A 25,656-nucleotide genomic window follows, 5' to 3' on the forward strand; every position below is an offset into this window, starting at 1 on the left:
TAATGGACACCATTTTTCTACACAGCCATTTTTGAGCCATTCTGCACTTGTTAGTGTTTTAAAGTTTAGAAAGCTTGACCTAACTGAGAAACTCAAAAAAATTTGTGATTTTATAAGGTAGTCTGGTGAATTTCTTCCCCTCTTCACCTTATTGCTGTGATTGACTGTATGTTGCTGTTGTACCCTATGTATATTGTTGCTCATGTTGCACTATTTACCATGAGATCATTATGTAGACTGAACTCTCAGCATCTCACCTATGGTGGTTATTTGTCACATTCAGTAAAGGTCCCATATTATACTGTTTTTCATCAATTTCACACAGCTGTCAGAGGTCCGACAACTCTGTATTCGGTATGCATTGCCCCAAACCCATCCGAAGTCCTGAATTTCAGCTGTCTAAAAGCTGCTCTACAGAGATCTATTCAGAGCAGTCTGTTTCTGTGCCTGCACCTTTAAATGCTAATGAGCACCGTCTGTCAACATCTACTTGGAGAGCCCTTCCTGCTATGTCACTCTCAGGAAGGGGAACATAGACATAGTATATGTAGATGCCTCATAGACTGATGCTGCCTATTGGAGCTGATGTATCAGCGCGGCCGCCATCTTGGATGGGTCTCCAATGCGACCCCCCTGCATTTATTTCTACTGAGGAAGGTGTATCCACAGCTACAATAATCATAACCTCCCGACTTTTTACCGGATTTTCACACGGTTACAAACGGCAGAGATTTAGTTATGATACAGGGTGCTGTCACAAAAATTATTTAAAAAAAAAAATCTTACTTGTGAAAGGTAATCCCCGGTCATCTGATAACAATTCTGTGCCGGTTATTGCAACCATAAACTTCACAAAATAGGTCATCGTTGCTTGCTCTCCGTTGATTCTGATTGACTCTGTTGTTAGCCTACAGTGAGGAGACCCAACCAAGATGGCGGCGACGCAGGATTACGTTCCAGCACGCCATGAGGCGTCGATGTATATAATGTCTATGCAGGGGAAGCCCCTTGCGTTAGCAGTAGCATGCGCTAATGTTTATGGTGGATGTATATATGTATCACTGTGGCTCGTTTCGTTCAACCATACCAGTTTGACCCAGAATCGGACCCAGAAGGAGAGGCTCCTGAAGAAATGCAGATTCTGTGGCTGCAGCAGGATGTTTCAGAATGGTTAATGTGCCTGAATGATATTAGTTTGTTGGTATGTGTTGTTACAGTTACTGCCATGTAGCTAATGGCTAACAGCTAGCGAAAGCTGTGTTTGTCTTCAACACAGTCTCCAAACTCTGTATCGTCTCTGTCTCCAGTCTGCACGTTTCCAGACGCAACCACTGTCTCTAATGTTGTTCTGTAGCTGGGACAGAATATAGGCACTGATGTCGATTTTTACAACCAACAACAGAGTAATTTGCATGTCTAGCTCTGAGAGACGATGTTGCGAAACACTGCTATCTTACTGCCGGACACACCGAACTTCACCTCGGGGATGAATGCCCCCCTCTCGGATATCTCCTATCACCGCGCAGAGGAGATTGGCCTATGAGACTGACTCATTTCGTTACATAACAACAGGAGCTAAATCTGAACAGCCTGTAGGAGCACCGTTTTACCAGTGGGCGGGCTGCAGAGACCATGCAGGAATTGCTTGTTTTCCTCACTCTGGGAGTTGGCAGGCTCAGGGAGGACCAGCTGATATATGTAGAGACCAGAGAAAACATATTTTTCATAATATGGGACCTTTAAGTAGAAAGTAGGACAATGATAACATCTTAAACAAAGTTATGGCACATTTAATTGAAAAAGCTGTCATGTTTGTATAGGCCACCTGTACCAATAGCTGGATTTAATCTGTGAAAATGGAAACAATCAGAAAATATAGAAATACTCAGGGCTGCAAATAATCACTTTTCTTATTGATATCTACACAGAAAAACTGTCAAAATGCTCACAGTTTTGCAGAGTCCAAAGTCACTTCTTCAAATTGCTTTTTGCCCAACCAACAGTGTGAAACCCAAAGACTTTATTAAATGACAAAGAACAGCAGCGTGCCCAGTAACATTGTCAGTGCATTTCTCTTCAGTAGACTCAACTGCTGTCTAGAGGTTGAAACCTGCAAGCACCTCACAATTCAATTACGATTCAGACGGCTGCGCAGAGATGATAAAACGATTATCGATGCACCTTGATGCCCCTTCCCAGGACTTCTCACTCAACCAAAAAGACAGAACACTGTATACCACAATCAAAAAGTTAAACATCTGCAGAAAGTCAGAATGTTGTCACATTTTCTAAATTTCTGCTCTGATACACTCTATGGAGGGTAGGACAGGAAAGCCCACTTACCTGCAGATCTGATTACAGCATATTTATGTCACAGCTAAACAATACAGAAAGCAAATCTTATACAAACACTATGAAAAAGGAAAACAGGACTTTTTAAAAACTCCATCAGACCACTGCAGCTGACTCAGAACGCTGCTCGAGTCCTAACAAGAACCAGAAAACTAGATCACGTCACTCTAGTTCTCAGATCTTTACACTGGCTTCCTGTCCATCAAATAATAGAGTTTAAAATCCTGCTGGTGGTTTTTAAAGCACTGAATGGTTTTGGGCCAAAATACATTTCTGATCTGCTGCCACGTGCTGAACCATCCAGACCTCTGAGGTCGCCAGGTACAGATCTGCTTTAGTCCCTACAGCCAAAACTAAACACGGAGAAGCAGCGTTAACATGTAATGCGTACCTCTCTGTTTGCCACTGACTTTCACTAAAGCCATGTCAAGGCTTTGAACTAAACTGACTTTTATTGTCTAGTCTTGTCTCTTTTAAACCTGTCTTTTTTCTTAACTTGTTTTAATGTTTTGTTCCGTTATGTCTTCCTACTGTTAAGGTAAGGTTATAATTTAGGACCCAAATGCAGACCATACACAGGAGTTAGGATAGGGGGGAACAAAAAGTGAGCTTTAATTTACAAAAAAGAAAAAATGTTAATATGTAATATTACAAAAACACAAGGGGAGCTAGACACAAAAGCATAGTCAAAGGACAAAAAGCAAAGTACAGCTCAACCGAGAAAAAACAGAAGCCAAAATAAGGGGGGGGTACAACACAGAGAACATCACAAAACGAATTGACAAGGAGTGCAGGGAGAACAAAGACTAAGCACACAGACACTAACAAGGGGATTAGGAACAGGTGAGGAGAGTGAAGAGGGAAGAGGACAGGTGAGGTAATGATGGGAAGCACAGAGGGGAAAACAGAGGAGAACTGAAGAGGAGACATACAACTGGCATGATATTAAACATAAGACACAAGATAGATTTTATGCCCCTGTTAAGCACTATGTGTTGTCTTGTGTCTGAATTGTGCCATACAGATAAACATAGCTGAGCCAGAACATGTTTGACATTTGTGCTTGAAACATTGCTGAAAACAATTAGTTGTTTATCAAAATAGTTGGCCACAACTTATCGTTGTGGCTTTATACTCAGACAAGTCGAATTGCTGGTTTATTCTTAAAATATATATACGTTATCAGCAATTATTTTACAAATGACAATGTCAGTTTCATTTGACTTAAAACTAGATATTCTGCTTCCTGGATGATTGGGAATCTTCAGAGAGTAAAATATAAATTGCTTTAGTTTCTGGTTGATAGAAATCATTTTTAAGGAACTGTCTAGTGTTTTTGCCAACATTGATTGCAGTTTCCAGGAGCAGCCAACAAGTTTTTTTAAACTTAAAACATAATCGAAAAGTCTATAGCACTGTCTGCGATGAATGAAGTCCCCAGTCCGTCTAGATTATTTGATTTATAGCTCAGAGCTTTTGTGTAAATGGAGGTGTCTGTGCTTCACCTCTTCTCCCGTATGTTATGTAGTTCTTGGAGGCTTAGTGCATCCTGAAGAGTCGAGATTAGGGCGATGAGTCACAGGGAATAAATGAACTTGTGGGCAAGGAGAGCTATCCAGATGCTATCCAGATTGTTAAAGAGGACAAACATAAGGACGGGGACGGTCGGGGAGAGAGAGGTAAAGTAATTGTTTCCCTGTATGTGGCAAGCGCCTGGTACCTGCTGAGAGTACACAAGCACTGAAGTGATTGGTGTCCTGTAACATAAAGGTCACAAGTTTTGAGAAGCTTCACAGAGAAGCTGATGCAGCCATAGCATCACCAAGTATACTGCAGCTGTGAGGCAACAGCTGATTAAAGGGGATACCATATCATAGTTTTTGTAAGACTGTTAGTGATGAAGGTAGTATCGGAGCATGTGAGCAGAGCTGAGCGGCGTGAATTTCCGCTCCCCGCTTACGTGGGTGTTCACTCCTTCGCTCCATCGCTCAAAGTTATACCAGACAGCTCTGGTCAAAGACTGCTCTCCGCTCACCTACAGTTTCATTCAGCTCCGGTGAAATTGCTCCACGCTCACTCAAATTTAAAAGAAGGAGAAATTCCTGACGTTTTCCGCCGAATTAACTTGGGACACACTGCCTGATGTGGCCTAAACTGACGTGCAGCGACTTTGTTGCTGGAGAGAGCCTGTCGATTGAAACCCTTTTCAGTTTGTAAAGAACAGTAGATTGTTTTGGGCTGTCACCTCGTCCTCTTTCTATGTTTTGTCTGTTTAAGCCAGTGGATGGCCTTGCACTGCCAGCGGTATCGGAACAGAACTGGAGCAAAACGGAACCATTGCTCTGGCCTTTGGATTAAAACCCGCTCGGCGCTCTGGCTATATTTTGCACGCTCCGCTTCCCGCTCGCTCCGTGCAAGACAAAGAGGGAAAGAGGAAAACTCTCCCACAGGAAGAGGAACGTGGTGTGTGGGTTACACACAGCTTCACTGTTTGGCAGTAGAGTAACGACAGAACAGTGAAATGGCTCAGGGAGCAAAGGGAGAAACCTTTGGAATGGAAAAGCAGTCCTCACTGAGCCTGGATCCACCAGTGGAGTGTATCTCAGTATCCTTGCTGCCTTTCTTCTACATTACTTTCTTATCGACATTATCTCCTTTTGTCTCTCTCACTTCATCTGTTTGACCTTTCTGACTTCTTCATGTCTCTAATATTTCCCTTTGCCTCCCTGTGTGTCTTGCGCATTGAATTAAAGGGTGTGTTGCTGCTTATTTGACTGTCATAGTAACTTACTGAGTTGGATGATAATGTTGTCCCATAAGATCATTTTATGCCACTGATGAAATGATACATACTATTCAAACTTAGTTGGGAATATTTGGATACAGATGCATATATTCATGTGCATGGATTTGCAAAAATAAATCAAATTAAATGTGATGCATTATTTTTGATATGTTTGAGTAGTGTAATATAATAACAGTCTTTGAAAGAGCAATAGACTTTTATTTCTTAAGAATAATCAGACTTTGGATTTTGATTGTGCAAAAAATTAAAAAAAAAACCAAATCAACTATAAATGAAACTTGATATAAACTTGTAACAATATATTTTTAACAACATTGATTCGGTAGCATCCAAAATCATAGATAGAAAATGTACAATCACCATCAATTCTCATATTGCAGTATATGGCTGCGACCCTGTGTGGCAGAAGGGTGTAGTCATTCAGTCACAACAGGCAATATACTGACAGTCCAGTGTCCACTTGTTGTTGAGTCATGTCCATATATTGAATAGTTGATAAGATATGTGTGATAAAGTTATCATTGTCACAGGCCATACTGCAAATTAATTGATAGCTAATATTTTGTGAAAATATTCATCATATTTCACAACCTCAGCTGAATCTTCAGCTGCTTATTTTGTCCCATCAGCTGTCCCGAAACTGAAAGTATTAAGATTGCAATTAATTAAAAAGATATAAAAACAAAAACATGTGGGCTTTTGAATATTCTGCCCATCATCTAACCTTTGCATCTGTACTTTAGGGTCATATCTACTAGGGATGTAACGATGTGAACATTTTACATCACAGTAATGGTGACCAAAATTATCGGCATACCATGGTATTTTTAAAATGTCTTCAAAATGTTGAAAATACACTGATACACTGATAAACTGAAATAATTTCACCAAGATTTATATTTAAATGGATTTATTATATATTAAAATAGTCCAAATCCAAAACCTTAACGAAACACTGCAAAATCAACATTAAACAAGTATAAAATAATGTATCAAAACTGTGCAAAATGGAAAACAAAAAACTGGCTTTTTGTGATGAGGCAGCCTGTTTTTGAAACATGTCCTTTAATGTCTGCGTTACAGAGGTAGAATTAGATGTAGTGCCAGCAGACACACTCTGTGAAAAAAACATGAATAGAAAATGTCATTATTAATTATTATTATTACTGTTACTTAAAGAGCATATTGCAGGTTAGACCCCCCCTTACATCAATGTTTAGAAAAATAATGTAGGAAATTTTTTTTATAAAAATATATATTTTTACATGCCGTATTTAGGCTTTGGTGGCTGTTTTTGTGATAAAATGTTACTTCCGCATTTGAAAACGCTTGACCAGAAGTGACGTAGGCAGAGGGAGAGCGGCCGATTTGAACAATAGCAAAACAGTGGATTCTGGTGCCGACTCTGACCTCGAGGAAACTTTAAATGTGTACAATTACACATACGACGGACCACAGCCATATAACTACGAGCCCAGAGAGAGATTGGGGGACAAATTAATGGCCGGAGGAGAGAGATAGAGCTGTGGTGCCTGGAAAATTAGTGGAGAGTAGGGCAGGTGTCTTGGTGAGAGACCAGTGTTGGCTTATACACATTAGCTACGGATATGAATGCTGTGCTCATGTAACAATATCGTACACATTACGATCATGCGTCAGCCACTAAAAACTAGCATTGGTTATCTAATACAGCCCTGAGTATTGACACTTACAGTGCCAATAACAGAAACTAAAGAGCTTGTTTATGTCCTGTCTCATACTCGTTAGTAGTGCTTTAACTTACCATCCGCGATAAAGAGTGAGAAAAAGGCGAGATAACCACCGTCCTGACACACCTTTTATTTGATAGGTGCTTGTGTGGGAAATGCGACTCCATGTCCAAAGCAGAGGAGAGTATGTGCTGCAGGGAGGTAGATGCCTACTGGGCCTTAGTGGACACCATCGCACCCAGGATAGAACTGCAGTGCTTAACACAGCACCCAGGGTTTGAGGTGTGCTGCCTCAATCCCTATGTGCTGCAGATAGCCTACATGCACTACAGACAGGAGCATGGACCTCTCCAGGCCAGCAGACACGAGTAGGTTTGGGGCAGAAATAATTTATTACTCTGAGTTCTTTCACTTATTCTGTTTTCTTAACACTATATGTGTGTGTGTGTGTGTGTGTGTGTGTGTGTGTGTGTGTGTAATAGTTTTATAAATACTGGTAAACGGTGCAGTATATTGAAAGCCACCATCACTTTGTATGACTTAATAAGTATGAAGTAGAATGAGCATCTTCCTTGCAGTATTTACAAACACTGAAAATGTTTATAATTCACACAGTATATACACACAGACACACACATATAAGAAGTACAAATGGCTTACATGTATGTCATTATTGTCATTTAGTACAAAATGCGTAACAGAACAAAAGTTAATATGGCTCAACACAGAATTTTAAATGTATAAATTTATACAGGTGTAAATAAATAAATAAACAATTAAATGCAAAAAAAATAAAATAAATAATCATTACTACCTGTGTCACAGTTTTCGATGCCATAGTAATTTTTTGTCCCTGTCCCCAGGCAATACCGATACACTGCATACAGGCAGATTGTCCATTGGGCCTATGGCATTCTGGGCAGGCACATCAGAAAGCCTCTACCTGCTTGTGTTGTGTCTGCCATTAGAAAGCAGTTTCCAGAGGAAGGAGGAGATTATAAAGGGTTTGAATGGCCTCATTTGGGTGGAAATTAATAATAAAAAACAAATCACAATTACCAAGTGTCTCTCTGAAAATGTTTCCGAAATTGTAGATCATTTACACATGTGGACAAAATTGGTCCTGTTGAAGAGAAACCTACAATTGTCACTGAAATAACTTGAAACTGACAAAGGTGACAAACAATACATTAAAAGAAAATTGTGGAAATTAATAATGAAAGTGACCTGGACAAAAATGATGGTACCCGTAGCCTAATCTGAACTTTATATTTTGTTGCACAAGCTTTTGAGCCAATCACTGCAGTCAGGTGATTTCTGTAACTCTTCTGAGGAGTCCACCGGCGACTTCTGCACCTGTAGACTCCTCGTGAGCAAACTGCTCCAGCTGATTCAGGTTCGAGGGCTCCTTCTCCCGACTGCTTGTTCCAGCTCCTTCCACAGATGTTCAACAGGATTTAGATCAGGGCTCATAGAAGAAGCTACTTCAGAACAGTCCAGTGTTTTGTTCGCAGCCATTCCTGAGTGTTTGTTGCTGCTGTGTGTTTTGGGTCATTACTCTGTTGGACGACCCCTCACCTGTGACCTACACTGGTCTTTGTGACACTGGGCAACAAATTTAGCTTCTGAATGACTTGATAGTCCTGAGATTTCATTGAACCCTGCACAGATTCAAGACACTGTGTACCAGGTGCAGCAAAGCAGAACCAAAACATAGCTGAGCCTGATCCATGTTTCACAGTAGGTACTGTGTTCTTGTATGTTTCATTCTGCATCTGTGTACAAATAGCTGATGTGACTTAAAAAAAGCTTCAGTTTTGGTTCAGAAAGTTTCAGCAAAGACCAAAGGACATTCTCACAGAAAGTTTGTGGACAGATGAGACAAAGCTGGAGATACAAATATAATTAAAACTGCGAGCAGCGTTGGTCGGGCCCTCGCAGTCCACGCACCTCGGGGCATGCTGCCGTCAGGGCTTCCGCACGCAACGCCTCGAAGAAGCCGTTTCTTTATAATTTGGTGGCCTGCTCCCGCTGGCATTAAGTAATGCACGCTGAAGACAGAAAAAAGAGCGTGTACTGCTGCATGATTCCCCAGACAAAGACTGAGTTGATGGTCCGCTTCTGGAGCTGGCTGACGAAAATGTCCACGAGGCATAATGCAAAGAAATAGTTTCGGGAAGAAGCTGAAAGTATCATCGTCCAGTAGCTGAAGCGAATTTTTTCTCCAGTTCTTCCAGCTGCTCTACACTGTAGCGATGATGTCAGGCACTTTAGCTCACGCAACACACACCCATTATAAAATCACAACATAGCCTAAAAAATCCTTGAAACTAAAACTTTGATGATTTGAAAACCGTTAAAGATTGTTAGAAACTGAATACATGCCCAATAGTTCAAGGTCTTCTGACTCTTTAAAATGTGGAATAGTATCTGTAGCTCAAAGCAAGAAGCACAACAAGACGTTGAAAGGCGATGAGTTGTGAAGAGGATTTTAAGATTTTCCCATTTACTTTCCATTCAAACTAATTAGACTGCGACCAAATTGCCACCTATTGGCCGATCTGCACCAAATTTTACACAAAGCCTCATCAGTCCATTGCACACAATTTTCAACATTTACATGATAATCAGAAAGTATTTTGTTAAGATGTACATGATTGTCTGCTTTCTAGACAATTCTAGTCAAAATTCTTTTAATAACTTTTTGCCGGGAGGGTCCATAGATGCTTCACGCAAAATTTAGTGCAAATTGGTCAAATTGCCTAGGAGGAGTTCGAAAAAGTAGGTTTTGCATTTGTCCCAATTTTGCGAACAAAAAGTTAGCTCAAAAGTGGGTGTGGCCTACAACAAATAATTCAGCTGAATGCAGGGAATAAGTAGATATAATGTTTAACAATGTGTGACACATTATGTGTGAGTTATGGGCCAAAAACGCTTTCACATAAAAAATAGCGCCACCTGCTGGTCATTTTTGGTGTGTAAGTTGCAGGGGCTAGTCTATACCAAGCCTATGAATTTCATTTCCACAAGTGTTATGGTGTGGGCACAGGGCCAAATCTAAAATTAAACTGGCACCAGAGCGCCACCTAGTGGCCGATTGATAAGCATTTTGTGAGATATGCTCAAGAGGCCAGTGGCAATAAGTATACCAAGTTTGGTGTCAATCCGCCAAACCGATGTGGAGATATAAACTATTTGAATATAAAGAGCGCCACCTTGTGGTCATCGCCTACACTTTTGCAAACATCCTCAGGAACTCATGTCAAAGTATTATCTTAGGTCTCATGTCATTTGGACACACCATTGTGGAGATATTTAACACTTCATGTTTGGGAGGAAATCTGCAGGAAGTTGTTATTTAATATCTTGAGTATTGTTTGGCCTATCAAAATTCTTTTAATAAATTTTTGTCAGGAGGGTCCACAGATGCTCTATGCCAAGTTTCGTGCAAATCGGTTAAATTGCCTGGGACGAGTTCGAAAAAGTAGGTTTTGCATTTGTCGCAATTTTGCGAACTGAAAGTTAGCTCGAAAGTGGCCTACACCAAAGAATTCAGCTGGATGCAGGGAACATGGAGATATAAGGTTTATCAATGTGTGACACATTATGTGTGACTTATGGGCCAAAAACTCTTCAAGTGAAAAATAGCGCCACCTGTCGGTCATTTTTGGTGTGTAAGTTGCAGGGGCCAGTCTATACCACCTCTATGAATTTCATTCCCATAAGTGTTATGGTGTGGTCATAGGGCCAAATCTAAAATTAAACTGGCACCAGAGCGCCACCTAGTGGCCGATTGATAAGTCCTTTGTCAGATATCCTCAAGGGGGCAGTGGCAATGACTATACCAAGTTTGGTGTCAATCCGCCCAAGCGATGTGGAGATATAAACTATATGATTTTAAAGAGCGCCACCTTGTGGTCATCGTCTAGACTTTTGGACACATGCTCATTAAGTCATGTCAAAGTATAATCTTAAGTTTCATGTCATTTGGACACACCGTTGTGGAGATATCCAACACTTCCTGTTTGGCAGGAAATCTGCAGGAAGTTGTTATTTAATAACGTGAGTATTGTTTGGCCTATCAAAATTCTTTTAATATCTTTTTGTCAGGAGGGTCCACAGATGCTGTGTGCCAAGTTTCGTGCAAATCGGTGAAATCGCCTGGGAGGAGTTCGAAAAAGTAGGTTTTCGACATTTTGCGACGTAGCGGAAAAAAACGGTAGGCGGAAATGGGCGTGGCCTATACCACGAGACTCAGCCCACTTCATTGAACGCGTGGATATAAGGTTTTTGAATGTGCGACAAAGTTTATGGGAGTTATTAGCCAAAACGCGCTGTGCTTAATAACAGCGCCACCTAGTGGTGGAAATTCAGGACGACAATAGATTATAAAATTTTTCGCTGGGTGGGACTTATATTCCAAGTTTGGTGAGTTTTGGGGTATGTTCAGGTAGTCAAAAATGCAATCATTTCGTCCGAAGAAAAAAAAAAAAAGAAAAAAAAAAAAATTAAAGCTGCGAGCAGCGTTGGTCGGGCCCTCGCAGTCCACGCACCTTGGGGCATGCTGCCGTCAGGGCTTCTGCACGCAACACCTCGAGGAAGCTGTTTCCTTATAATTTGGTGGCCTGCTCCCGCTGGCATTAGGTAATGCACGCTAAAGACAGAAAAAAGAGCATGTACTGCTGCGACCAGATCGCCACCTAGTGGCCGATTTGCACCAAATTTTGCACAAAGCTTCATCAGTCCAAGGAACACAATTATGAACATTTACGTGATAATCAGACAGTATTTTGTTTAGATGTGCACAATTTTCTGCTTTCAACACAATATGCAGAAATTTGTTCTTTCAAAATTTGAGCGTTTTATGGACGATCAAAATTCTTTTGATAAATTTTTGTCAGGAGGGTCCATAGATGGTTCACGCAAAATTTAGTGCAAATTGGTCAAATTGCCTAGGAGGAGTTCGAAAAAGTAGGTTTTGCATTTGTCGCAATTTTGCGAACACAAAGTTAGCTCGAAAGTGGGCGTGGCCTACACCAAATGATTCAGCTGAATGCAGATACGCGCCAACAGCCTCATCCTTGTTGATTCTCTGTAGGGATCTGGAAAGGGTGCAGGTGCAGAGGAGGAAAGAACTGTGCTGTACTCTCGTAGAGCCTGTGGTAACCTTGAGTATTCGACTCTCAGAGACTCCATGAGGGCTGATGCATATGCTGGGGGAAGGATAAAAAATTTTAGATCACATTCACTCACTTATGTACTGACACAATTATATTTAGGAACTGACTGAAACGGTTAACCATATGATGGTTTTTCCTTGACAGGGCGAACTACCCAGCCACCTTGGTGAAACCGTGGGTAGCTAACCGCATAACACACCTCACCGTCACTGGTTTGAGCAACTTCAGACTGAGTGTCTTTGCACAAGACAAGTTATATTTAAAAAAAAAAAACGTTGCTAAAGTTAGCTAGCGTAAGCTAAAGTTAGCTAGCGTAAGCTAACGTTAGCTAGCGTTACCTGGCATTGCCTGCTCATTAGCTTGGCAGTTGAAAACTAGCTGCACTCCTCTGCAACAACCTATATAAGTCACATTGCTTCTCATGAATTAAATCATTATGTTGAGTAAGTAGAAAACAAATGTTAGAAACAAGACTTAAAGTGCGCAGTTCGCGTTTACGCCGAGCTGAGTCTCTGCCTGATCCATGACCGTGTCGCCCGCCGGCGGCAGCACCAGCAGCTGCTGCTGACAGCGGTCCGGATGAAGCTGTGGGAACCGAAGGCACCGCACCGGGGGTCAGTGGCATCTGGTTCTTGCTTCGGCATCCCACGTTGAACTCCAACCGGTCTCTTGGATGATAATCCTCCAGTCTGAAGTGAGCGCCACGCACGACCGCGTTTTTTGTAGCTGACGCAGAGGAGAAGTCCCGTCTCTTCAGCTGCACAAAACGGACCCAGGCACGTAAGATAGCACCGTTTTTTTCCTGTTAGGAAACCGGTGGACTCTGTTCTGACAGGCTGGAGTTTGCGCAACCCCCACAAACGCCATAATTTACCATGTTCATAGTAAATTAATGCAATCCAAAACTACTGACAACACACTGATTCACTACAACACAACTGCTCTGACTGATAATGTACCTACTCCCACACTGAGCTATGGCAGCTGCTAGCATATAACTCCCTCTCGTCACGTAATATGACGCGATGTTGAAAAAAACAAAATTTTTTGGTGCTTTGCTCAAAACTGTCACTTTTCGGTTAAATATCTCCCCTAACGTCTTGAATAGCATTTTAAATCCTCAATCAACTTTTCAAAAGGTAATTTTTGGACCAGATTACACATGCATTTTGTAAAAAAATTTACCTGCAATATGCTCTTTAATACTAAGGGTGCAGCCAACAGTTCACAAAACTCACAGTATAGATCATATCACTTTTGTGAGAAACGGGTTGCATCATTTTTTTTCAATCAAAACAAAAAGGATTATTGTTAAATTAATTATGAATACTGTATTTTGGCTCTTATCTCTATCTAGACACATGTTATATTCACAATTGTATATTATTCTTTATATATAGTCTATTCTACAAATAATTGCTGATATTACTAACGTACATTGGCTGTCTGTCTCTATCTACCTGCTCGTCTGTTGTCAGTGGACTTGGTCAATCTGATTAGTCAAATGTCTTCTGAGCTGCTCCGGCTCCTGCAGATAGGGCTGCCATCCTCGACCAGCTGTCCCTGAGCTTTCTTGTAAAAAAACAAAATACGCCTAGACTTAAGATTTGGTTTCTTTGAAGGCGGAAAAATGCTGTGAGGGCCGCTACTATCACGTCCTCCCTCTGCCATGTCTTTTTCACTACATAACAAGCGCACATTGCATTTAAACATTTTTTTATGACCAACCAAGCTACTGAAATGTTCGATTTGTCAACTGTTAGGACACATGCTCAACAGGAGATTTAATTTCATGGTCTGTCTCTCAGCATTTTCTCTCTCCTTTTTATTTTCTCTTTCTTATCTCACTGTATTTCTTGCTCGACTTTATTTTAGTTCCATTGTATTTGTATGATGCAACAGACTGGCAGAGCTGTAGGCTGAAACAAAGGTTAAGGAGAGCTCTGCTTCATAGTTTCATTGGTGACAGGCTGCTTGACTCACAGCCAGCCTGTTCTGCAACCTGATGAATCTTTCATGACTTAGTTGTGGTCATCACTCAAGCATTTATTAAGCTGCATGACAGACTATCTCAGGACCACCTTTTAGGCTTCAAAAAGGGTGGAACTAGACAAAAAGTTCTACATCATTTTGGGAAAAAATATGTTAAAACACACCCCTGCTCATTTATGTTCATTTCTATATGGTGATGAATAACAGCATACATAAAACATAGCCATGTCGTTTAAGTTTTGTGTGTCTGTGTAAAACACTGCATCTTTTTTTAAGGTGGTCAACGTTATATGTTTTACAGAGAATGTTTATGCTTACTTTGAAATCTGTGTACACATTCTCCACGTGTGAGTGCTTATGTGTGTTTTTAGAATGCATGGTGCATCTTGATGAGTTGAGCTCACAGCCATGAATCACAGAGAAGGAATGAAGTTGTCAGGAGGGAGGGAGGATCACAGGAGATTGCCAAAGATGGAGAACATAATATGGTGTGTGTGTATGTGTGTGTGCGTATGTGCGTGTGTGTGCACGCATGTTGTTGCTCCATCTCAGAAGCATTAACATTTTAACTCGTTAAACTTTCAACTCACTGTTTTTGTCCAAAATCTTTTATTTGTGGATGAGAAACTATCCAAACACACCAGCTGACACCTCTTGCTTTGATTCTATAATGAATCTAACTGATCATCTTATTTTTCTCTTTTTTAGATATCATCCAATACATTTGTTGGCATAGGTGTGTGAGCAGTGTTTCCAACTTAATTGGACATATTTTCAATTTGTGAGACCACATGGAACATTCAAGAACCTGCTATTAGTTATTATGTGAGCCAGCCAGTAGCATTAATTATGCAAAAGTATAATTTACATATGTGTAGCTTTATTATAGAACATTTGTTTTCAGCACCTGCTGGGTGCTTTGATGAACAAATAATCAGTTAGTAGACAAAATGTTATATAGCACGTTTATTGATAATTGTTTGTTTCCTTTTTAAGCCAAAAGCCAAACTTTATTGGTTCCAGCTTTTACAATGTGACAGTGTTCTTCTACTATCCATTTTATACAAACACTCTTACAACCCCTGGGCAAATCCAGATGATGATTATAAAGCACTTCAGCAAGCACTCTTTAAAAGTATTTTACAGTTTTTCTTGATTGCATTGACCTGCTTAGAGAAACTGGGATCCACTCGGTTTATATCATTACTGTCTCAGCATAACACAAGACACCTCTTACAAATGTGTTAACCCTTTCTCATAGGATTGAGACATTTTCCCCACCCTTTTGCATAACATGGATTAACATGGATGTCATTCCAGCAGTCCAAACTCCTTTGTTTTAGCTATGGTAACCAAACAGAAACCAATCTGTTCCTAACTGTTAGAAACTACCTACATCAGTATGAAATCACTGAAGCACCTGTTTGACACTCCTTCACACAAATCTTCAATGAGCAATCAGTCTGCAGGCCTTAAAAGGTGCAGCGTCTGTGTTGGAAGAGGACATGGACATGAAGGAAGAGGTCTCAGGCAGATGAGAGTGAGAAATAGGTGCAGAGGAATGTCAAGGTTGGATGAGGCATGCAAGAGGATTTTTCCCTCTGTGCATTGCAAGAGAGGATGTTGAATGTGATGTGGATGAGGCCATATGGCTCCATCGTCGAGACAGAAGAGACTGAGTATCAATAGTGGCTATTTCACATACTCTACAGTAATAGATTTTTATACTTTACTGTAATACAGGGGCGGGGAACCTCCGGCCTCCGGGCTGTATACAGCCCGCGAGACAGTTTCGTCCGGCCCGCGATGCAATCCATAAATACATTCACAAAAAATGAATTCAGGAAAAATTATTTCAAATGTGCAATTAATGGGCGGGTGTCTGTCTTTCCGGGCCATGACCAAGGTCATTGAACACATCATCAACATAACTGTCATCGCGTCATGTCCTCAGTGATTGACAGGTGACAACAACGAGAGGAGACTAGCATTGGCTAAAACGGGAGATGGAGAGTAAGAAAAGAAAAGTTGGTGCGGAGTGTCACTCTTTCCAGGATAGACGAATGAATTCTTCTTTGTGAAAGTGAAAGGCAAGTCTGTGTGCCTGGTTTGTGGGGATGCTTTGGCAGTAATGAAAACGTAAACCTTGAGCGTCATTATAGCACGAAACATGCAAAACTGGATGCGTTGAAAGGACAAGTGTGCATGGATAAAGTTGCCACTCTCCGACTTTGATTGGCCAGCAAGCAGTTTTATCCATACCGCGAACAGACCAGGACAGTGTGACGCAAGCTAGCTTCATTGCTGTGAGTGAGCTAATTGCTAAGAAGCTGAAACCTCATGCTGAAGGTGAATTTGTGTAGCACCTCGCCACTTCAGAGCATTCTGATGTGAAAATAAACAGATCACTCGAAAAATGACATCGGAGCTATATTCAGCCTGCTTTCAAAAGAAAACTCCCTGTTTCCACCCAACAATTTCACCTCAAATTGATAGTAGACAACCTTTATATGAGACAACTCAGATCTGTCATTTTCAAGTGATTTAAAGCAGTTATATGAGATTTATGAGAGCTGATTTTTTTTTTTCACATCTGAATGCTCTGAAATGATTTGAGGTATATTATAGGTTATTTACTGCTTAAACTGCTAAACATCAGTGAATATAAAAATCAAAAGGAACAGACAATTAATTGGATTAAACCACTAAGATAGACTGAGATGGATGAAATTAAAATTGGCTAAAACATTAATCAATAGTCATGATATTTATGTTATTGCAATTAAGTTAAAGAGGCCATAAAAATGATGTTGTGAGCTGCTCACCTTTAAAAAAGAAAATGTCATGGCCCCTGAGGGACGCTATGAAAACTGAAATGGCCTTCGATAGGAAAAAGGTTCTCCACCCCTGCTGTAATAGTTTTTATCTTTATCTTCTTTTCTACGTTTTAAAACAAGTCCCCAGCTACTTCAGTTGTTCAGGAAAATGCTTCCTGTGAAGCTGCAGAAATGTTTTGTGGACTGTGAGACTACCAGCTTTCTCAATTTCTTATACTTGCTTATAATGACTTGTACTAATTTGCTTTTGTTGCCTATTTCAAATGTCTTGGCACAGTTAGAGCCTTTTGCAAACAAAATGTGTCATTTTTACCATAAGTACCACTGTTTCAGCCTGTGTTAACTGTTATAAAAATGTGGAGTTTGAGTTGACTGCTGCATTAAAGCAATCAAGAAAAACTGTAACTCTGCTTATGTGAATCTCAGCACCATTTTAAGTAGGGCTGCACGATATATCGTTTGAGCATCGTCATCGTGATGTATGTGTGTGCAGTAGTCGCATTGCAGGGCCTGCAATGTAGCAGGCAAATTAACTCATCTAATTTCAGGGGTACCTGACACACACCGTGCATGCAGACTGTGCATGCACAGCAATCCACCAGTCACATTAGTTCTTATTCAGTGTGCCAAAGCAGACCATGCCCCTGCACATGGAGTGAGTCGCTGGTAACATCATTGAAAAATGAACAAGAGAAAATCACAGAAAAGGAAGACTTGGTGTCTGTGTCAGTTAACTGGAATTATTTTGGCTACAAGATGATATTGACCAAACACATGCTCTGCGTCAACAATGCCTTGCATCTGTTGCCACACAACTAATTTGTTTGACCATTTATGTCGACATATACCACACAGCCTAGAGCGACAAAAAGAGGTAAGATCAGTGCAGGTTAATTGTCCACAAGAGTGCAGCATACCATAAAGTGCTATTCAGGTCATCTGCTGAAAATTCCTGTATTTTTTTATGTCGCATTTTATATCACAGGGTTAAAAAAAATTGCAATGTCAGTTTTTTCCAATATTGTGCACCCCTTTTTAAGTAAGATTGATAATCACCAGCAGCTGGACACAGGTTGATTCAGAATAAGTTCCAACTTATTAGCTGTATGAGACAAAATAGTGCAACATTTCAGAAAGGTTGGTCGATGACTCCTCTCAAAAGCCAACAGGTGTCCCAACGTATCACCAATTAAAGTCAGCTTCAGTGTGACTCTAAACTCCTACCTGCACAGTAATTGTAGTGGCAGCAGTCTAAGTCTAATGAAGTCTGAAATAGAAACTCAGTCAGACACAGAGCTGCATACAGATGTGTGTGTGTGTCCTCTCTGAAGCCATGTGTTGTTCTATTACGTAAACACTGGATATGATGATAATCCAAGAAGGTGAAGGAGGAAAGACATCACAAAACCTCTGACAAAACTGCTGCTGTGACACAAAAGGCCAAAGAAGCTGTTCAAATTTTTTCACACAACCTCAGAAAGATGAGTCTGCCTTTACTGTGAGATATTTTGATGTTCAGCCAGGAAGTCTAAGAGCAGCACACTGTTGAGTCTGAAGCCACTGCAGAGGTTTTAAGAATAGTTTTGTCTGGGGTGGAGTGGCAATCGGGACGATCAGGAGCTTTCCTGGTAAGCCGGACAATAAATTTGCGCAAAACCAGATTCATTTGTGCAAAACCGGCCCACAGATTATTCTGGACGGCTGTGAGACACACGTGGCTGGCCCTTGGGCACATCCAAATTATTGACGTTTAAATTCTCCTTAAAAATCTCTGAGATATAGTATATTAGAATGAAGTAGAATTCCAGCTAATATTTATACCACTTGGGATTTTGGTGCCCCATTCTGCCCCTGGGTTTTGTACATATGAACCTGCTGAGAGTCATTTTGGCAATAATTTTACTGTGCTCTGAGAAGAATGGCAGCTGAGACGTAAAGGAGTGAGAATGTATATGTGAGTGTGCCTAAGATCATGACGACTCTGGAGCCACTGCAGTCAGTAAATTAAGCTGCCTCAGTCTCTACAGCCAACAACAGGTTCTCTGTCACACCCTGTACACATCTCTGTGTGTGTGGTGTTTGTGTAAAAGAGAAAGCGTAGGCAAAGAAACGGACGATATTGGCCTATCACAGAAATATCAAAATGCAAAATGGAAATTGGAAAAAAAAAGCTGCTTGTGGTCATTTTAGATCATTAAATTCCCAGTTAAGTTTACTGTTTCAGTGGGCTGAAACAAAAAAAATCTTGTTGAACTGTAAAATATTGGTATTGTCCCCAAAAATCAAGTCTCCACTTGACTCCTTGCTGTAGTTTCCCTCTGTTGCAAATCAGAAACATATGTACAGTGTATCTGATATTAGTCAGGAGTTGGCAGGTGTTATCAGTCTGCTGATGTGTCAGTCAAGCTTTAGACCAGTATTATGTATGGAACTGTTCACATTGGGGCAGAACTTGAGCTATCATGCTTAATTATTGTTAAATCACTTAAGTAACTTAGTTTCAAAGTATTGAAATGAGCCACAACCAAATAAATGAAATCATGGGAAGAGTGTGGGATACTGTAAGGCTCCATCTTTCTATAAATTTGCAGTAGATTCATCTCATCACAAATTGTCATACAGTGTTTAGGATTCTGTCAACAAGCCTTTTTTTAATATGTTGTAATAATTTTCTCAGAACCATCAATAGGACATCAAAATGCATCTTAAAATCTGTTCAGCATTCAGGCTCGGAGCCCACATCAAAGACCGACCAAGTCTACTTTATGGGGCTGTTAGCGGCAGGCCAGAGGAATTTGGGTCGAGGTATTGGTCTGATTATATCTCTGCTTGTCTTTTATTTTGAAGAAACTTGGCATGAAAAGCAGACTTTCCCTCTCACTCCCCGGTGCCTGGTCACAAATCAGATACTGACGATAAACTCAGCAAACTACACTTGAAGGCACAGAGTGTGAGATGTGCAACTGCCAGTCACCCGAAGTTTGACAATTCAAAGCTTTGATAAACCAACCCAAAGAAAAATTTGAAAGCTCAACAGAGTCTTGTCTCTAAAGTTTAACGCTTGAACTTTAAGTTCTCTTTCACAATATTTCGCTCGATGTCTCACTATGGGATGCACGCCTTGCTGCAGCTTTAAAAAGAATCAGTCTCATGATGTCAATCCTGATTGGCTGGTGAAGTGTCCGTCCGGATGGCAGCACGTCATTCAAACACCTCTTCTCACTCGGAGCATATCTCTCGTCCAGGGCTAGCTAGCTAAACTGTCCACAGACAGATCTTAACTAGCTTCTGTCGCCAAGCGCTACTAGCTTTGGATTTTATTCTGCTTCGTCGGTCACACCAGATCAAACCCAGTGCTTTTCTTGCCCTCCACAGCTTGGTCAGCACTGTCCTCGACGCCCCACCACAGCAGTTCGAGTACCGAGAATTAGCACACCAGCTAATTTCTCGTTTTCTTCACGGTTAGTACACCAGCTAACTGCCTCGACTCCCTGCCTGCATAGCAGCTCGCGAGGAATGGAGGCTAAAACCCCATGGAGAGACCGCCCTTACAGCAGCTGGAGCCCTATTCCCAGAGCCTCTTCCCTCAACTGTGAGGTGATGGAGAGCCTGGGTCTGCTCCGCATGCCTCCGAAGGAGCCACTCGTTGCAGCGCATCTTTATCCATGGCTGTCAGCGGTGTCCTCCCGGAGCCCCAGCCTGCCATCCAAGTCCGACCGTTTTCAGTCAGTGCTGACTGAAAAGGCGTACAAGGCGGCGGCGCTTTCGGCCAGAGCACTCAATGTCCTCTCCCTGCTCACGGCTTATCAGGCCGAGTTATGTGAAGATTTTGGGCAAACTCAGGACCCAGTCACATGGGAGGAGATACCGGTCATCACCAACCTGTGTCTCTGTGTCTAGCACAGCGAGGTCCAGGCCATGGGAAGAATGCTGGGGGCTATGGTTCTGCAGGAACGAGCACGGTGGCTCAACCTCGCCATCCTGTCAGACAGAGAGAGCAATGACGTCCTGTACATGCCCATTGTCCTGGAGGGGATTTTTGGTTCTGCGTTGGCCTCGATGCAACGGCGGTGTGAAGCCAAAAAAAAGGAAGACAAACTCTCCAGCTCTGCCTCCCTCGAAAGCCCCTAGCTCCCTCTCCGCAGCGCAAGACCTTCGCGCAAGCTGCTTCTCAGGTCTCGCAGTTTAAGATGCCTAAACTGTCGAAGCCCCAAACCGCCCAACCTCCCCTGCCCAGACGGGTTGGCAGGTCCAAGAAGCCCTCGGCCTCGGCTGCAGCTCCGCTGGCAGAGCTCGCGCAAGCAGCCCAGACCAGGAAGAAGAAGAGAGCGGCTTGACTGCCCCTCTCTCCACCGGTGATGCAGCTTGACATTCACTGTTCTCCAGCTCCACCTGTTTGGCTTCTGAGCGTGGACCCAGGGGCCCCCCACACCCCCATCTCCCGGCTGCCACGGCCTGTGCCAGAGCAAGCCGGGAGAGACGGACAGTTGACGGCAGAGGGTTCAGCAGTTGCCCCTCTTTTATATCCACAAGCACGCACAAACACACAAGTTTTCGTCTCGCTGCCGCATCCAGGCCGAGTGCCGAGGGCACAGCTAATAAAAGCCAAAACTATCAAAATAAGCAGCGTGATGGTGACACCCACTGTCCCCCCTCGGCGGAAGGCCCTGGCCTTCTCCGGGTTAGGTCCCCGCCACCGCGCTGTCCCCCTGTGCGGAAATGCAACACTCCACCCGGGGGGGATGTCACTGCTCTGCCAAGAGGGGGCACCACCACAGGTTGTCGCTGTTCCCCCACAATTCGCTGGTGTAATACACTCCCAGGCTCAGGGAGTGTCAGCTCGCGTTTTACAGGAGGAAATCCTCTCACTGTTAAACAACGGAGCAATTTGTGTCATACCTCCCGCAGTGTCAGAGCAGTTTTTACTCCAGGTATTTTCTGGTCCCCAAACAGGGGAGGGAGCGGTATTCGTCCTATCCTGGATCTATGTGTTCTGAACAAATATATCAGGAAATAGAAGTTCGGGATGCTTACACACGCATCACTGCTGTGCCTTGTGCGACAGAATGATTGGTTCACTTCTGTTGATCTGAAAGACGCGTATTTCCACATCCCGATATATCCTCCCCACAGAAAGTATATGAGATTCGCTTTCCAGGGGATTTGTTACGAGTACCACATGCTTCCTTTTGGTCTTTGAGTCCGAGGCTGTTTGTATGGTGCACGGAAGCGGCAATAGCCCCGCTGAGACGGCAGGGCATCTGTTTGGCCACAGATCTGGACGACTGGCTGCTGCTGGCACAGTCGGAGCAGGAGGCCAGGGCACACACGCATATCCTCATACAACACCTATTCTATATAGGTTTCATGATAAACGCGGAAAAGAGCATGCTGTGCACAGGGCATAATCTTTCTGGAATTAGTCCTGGACTCTGTGACTTTCACAGCGCACCTCTCAGCGGAACGAGTGAAAACTTTCAGGGCATGTCTCACGCTCTTCCATCCAGGCATATCTGTTCAGTTCAGATTGTGTCTTTGATTACTCGGGCTGGCGTCTGCCATCCTTGTAGTCCATCTCGGCCACCACATGAGGGAATCCCAGCTTTGGGTGGCCACGGAGAGTGCTGGTCACACTACGGTTCACCAGGGCCCTGTGCCACTGGCGAGTCCCGACATTTCTGACACACGGGGTGCCCATGGGCTCCATCATGTCCAGGAAGGTGGTCACTACGGACGCCAGCCTGACGGGTTGGGGCGGAATTCACGAGGGCCGATCTGTGAGGGGCCACTGGAGTGTGGACCTCCAGTGGTCTCATATAAATTTTCTGGAGCTGTCAGTGATGTTCCTCTCAATGAAACATTTCCTTCCGTCTCTCATGGGCCATCATGTCCTGGTGAAGATGGACAATACAATGATGGTGGCGTACATCAACCATCAAGGGGGGCTGCGCTCCCGTCAGTTGTACATGCTGGCACACAAACTGATCCTGTGGAGCTGCACTCAGCCCTGGCACCTACCACTGTGGAGGGACCTGCTATCACGGGGGGGACGCTCTTCCACCCGCACCCAGAACGCATGGCGCTGTGGGCTTGGCCCCTGAGTGGCTCATCCTGTCAGCTGTGGGACTCTCACAGCGTGTGATTTCCACCATACAGAGTGCTCTAGCCTCATCCACTAGGTCTCTGTGTGACTGTAAGTGGAGAGTGTTTGAGGGGTGGTGTCACAGAAATGGCCACATTCCCTTTCAGTGGCCAGTAGGAGTGATATTGTCATTCTTGCAGGACCTGAGAGACAAACGTAAAGCCTTGTCCACAATTAAAGTGTACTTGGCAGCAATCACTGCCTGTCACGTGGGGTTTGGGAAGCAAACAGCAAGCCAACACCCGCTGGTTTGCCGTTTCATGAAGGGAGCATAGAGGCTTCTCCCAGTGTCCAGACCGCTGGTACCACCATGGGATCTGGCTGTGGTTCTGGAGGGGCTTAAAGGCCCTCAATTTGAGCCACTGGAGGGAGCGGACTCACTCAGCACACTCAAGATTTTACCGGCTCTGGCTTTGGCTAAACGAGTTAGTGACATCCACGCGCTTTCGGTGCATCCGTCATGCGCTCAGCTCTCCCCAGGGGATGTAAGGATGATTTTGAATTTTTTGTGCCTAAGGTAGTGGGCTCATGTTCTCCTATGATCTAGTGGCCTTTGCTGCTTCACCAGGGAAGCAGCGGTTGCATGCGTTGTGTCCAGTATGTGCAGTGTGCATGTACATGGACAAGACAAAAGGCTTCAGGAGGAGCGATCAGCTGTTGGTCTCCTGGGCTAATCCTCAAAAGGGGAAACATATCACAAAGCAGCGCTTATCCCACTGGGTGGTGGAGGCGATTGCTTTGACAAGTCAGGGTTTGCAGCCACCTGTGGGCCTGCGGGTGCTCTTGACTCAGGGTTTGGCCACATCCTGGGCATTATTCAGGGGAGTTTCTGCTCAGGACATCTGTGCTGCAGCGAGTTGGTACTCGCCTCTCACTTTTGTCCGTTTCTATATGCTGGATGTCTCTGCTCCGTGCATGGCACACGCGGTGTTGCTGTCCTGATTGGAACAGAGTAATTTGTCCCTGTGGGTCGGTGGACGCAAGATAAGCTTGTCTGGCAATACAGGAGCTACCCCATCCCATAGTGAGACATCGAGCGAAATATTAAAAAAGAGAACTTTACGTTATTTACATAACCCTGGCTCTCTAAGTAATATGAGTGAGATGTCTCACCAGACAACCCTTCTTGCTTGTGCGAGTGAGAAAAGGTGCTTATCTTGAATGACGTGCTGCCATCCGCATGCGCTATTTAAGGTAGATGGGACTACCTGGGGCAGGCGGACAACGCTTTGCCAGCCAATCAGGATTGGCGTAATGAGATTAATGCCTCTGAGGGCTGCAGCGAGGCGTGTATCCCATAGTAAGACATCTCACTCATATTACTCAGAGAACCGGGGTTATGTAAATAACCTAAAGTTTTATTGCCTGTTCTAAGGCCTCTTTTATACATCAAGCACAACCAATACCGGTTTGTTGAGGCTGTTCCTCTTAACCCTAACCTTTTCAGTTGTATTTGATAGTATAAAGTAGAAAAAACATAAGATGGACACTGTGAGGCTGCTGGTTAGCAGATGTTAGAAGTTTCTTTAGCAACAAATTAGAGGTTAAATTACAGGTAATTTTACAACACCAAAGTTCCAGAATGAAATTTACATTTTAGTCCTTTTATGTTATATAAGAAAAAACAAACTATTTTATATAGTGGCTTGCTGAAGATGAATCGAGGGATCCCACAGCCTGAGCTGCTCTGTAGTCTGGTGGTCGGGCAGTGGATACTTTGTCCATGGCAGATTTAGAAGTGTTATTTCAGAGAAAAATGAATATATGCGCAGAGAGAGGATAAATCATCAATCTTCTCTTTTTCATAATTTTCTCGGAAATTGCACACTTTAAAACACCACTAACAATAGTACTTTCTTTCCATTGTTGGTCCTGAAACGAATAGGTGAGATATAGAGTAAGCCATGTCACGTAATCACTTCATGGAAACTTGAAAGCAACACTATGTAACTCTTTAAAAATAACAGCTTGACAAGGTGTTACATACCTGGGATTTGTGCAGTGGTGGTGCACTCAGAAACTGTTAGGGGCACCAAATCGTATAAAATGCCAATTGCTACAAAATGTTGCTGTAACACGTGAGGCTATGTCAGTTTTGTGAACATAACTTATTTCTGCTGCCCCCAAGTGGCCACATTTGTTTCACTTATGTAAATATTTTATATGAACAAAGAAAAAATGCAGCACAGTGACTGCTATGAAACAAAAAGATGAACAAAATGTTTGTGATGTTCTTGTAGCCATTTCATCACTATTTGTTTCAACTCTGTGTAAGGCCTTCATTTATGAACTTTGCATCTTGGAAGAATAATATACACCAAGAATAAGCAGGAAAAAAAGCCTATTTAGGTAAAAACATTTTGACTGTGACGTCAGTGTTCTTTGAATGAACTACATATTCAACCTTGTATTGAACGGTTGTACGAATCTGCAGTGGAAACCTCTCTGGCCTCTCTGCATGTGTTTGTTAAAATTCTCCCACATCAGATTTTTGAAGCCACCTGTCACTTCATCGCATCACTATCCACTGACTGTATTTTCTCTTCCTCCTCCCCAGTACTTTGTCCTGCTGCTGTGTATCTTCCTGTTGGAGATCCTGGCTGGTGTCCTGGCTTATATCTACTATCAGCAGGTAATC

At 42.8% G+C, this 25,656-nt stretch overlaps 1 protein-coding gene across 1 annotated transcript in view; it reads left to right on the forward strand.

Annotated features, from left to right (window-relative positions):
* Positions 1 to 25,656, forward strand: part of LOC119017786 (CD151 antigen-like) — a 48,109-nt gene that overhangs the window by 11,345 nt on the left and 11,108 nt on the right. Inside the window, exon 4 of the mRNA XM_037094822.1 lies at positions 25,576 to 25,650. Within this exon, the coding sequence (XP_036950717.1) occupies positions 25,576 to 25,650 (75 nt within the window). The remainder of the gene's footprint in view (positions 1 to 25,575; positions 25,651 to 25,656) is intronic.

Source organism: Acanthopagrus latus, chromosome 4 (assembly GCF_904848185.1).
Source record: "Acanthopagrus latus isolate v.2019 chromosome 4, fAcaLat1.1, whole genome shotgun sequence".
In the NCBI taxonomy this organism is placed as follows: Eukaryota; Metazoa; Chordata; class Actinopteri; order Spariformes; family Sparidae; genus Acanthopagrus; species Acanthopagrus latus.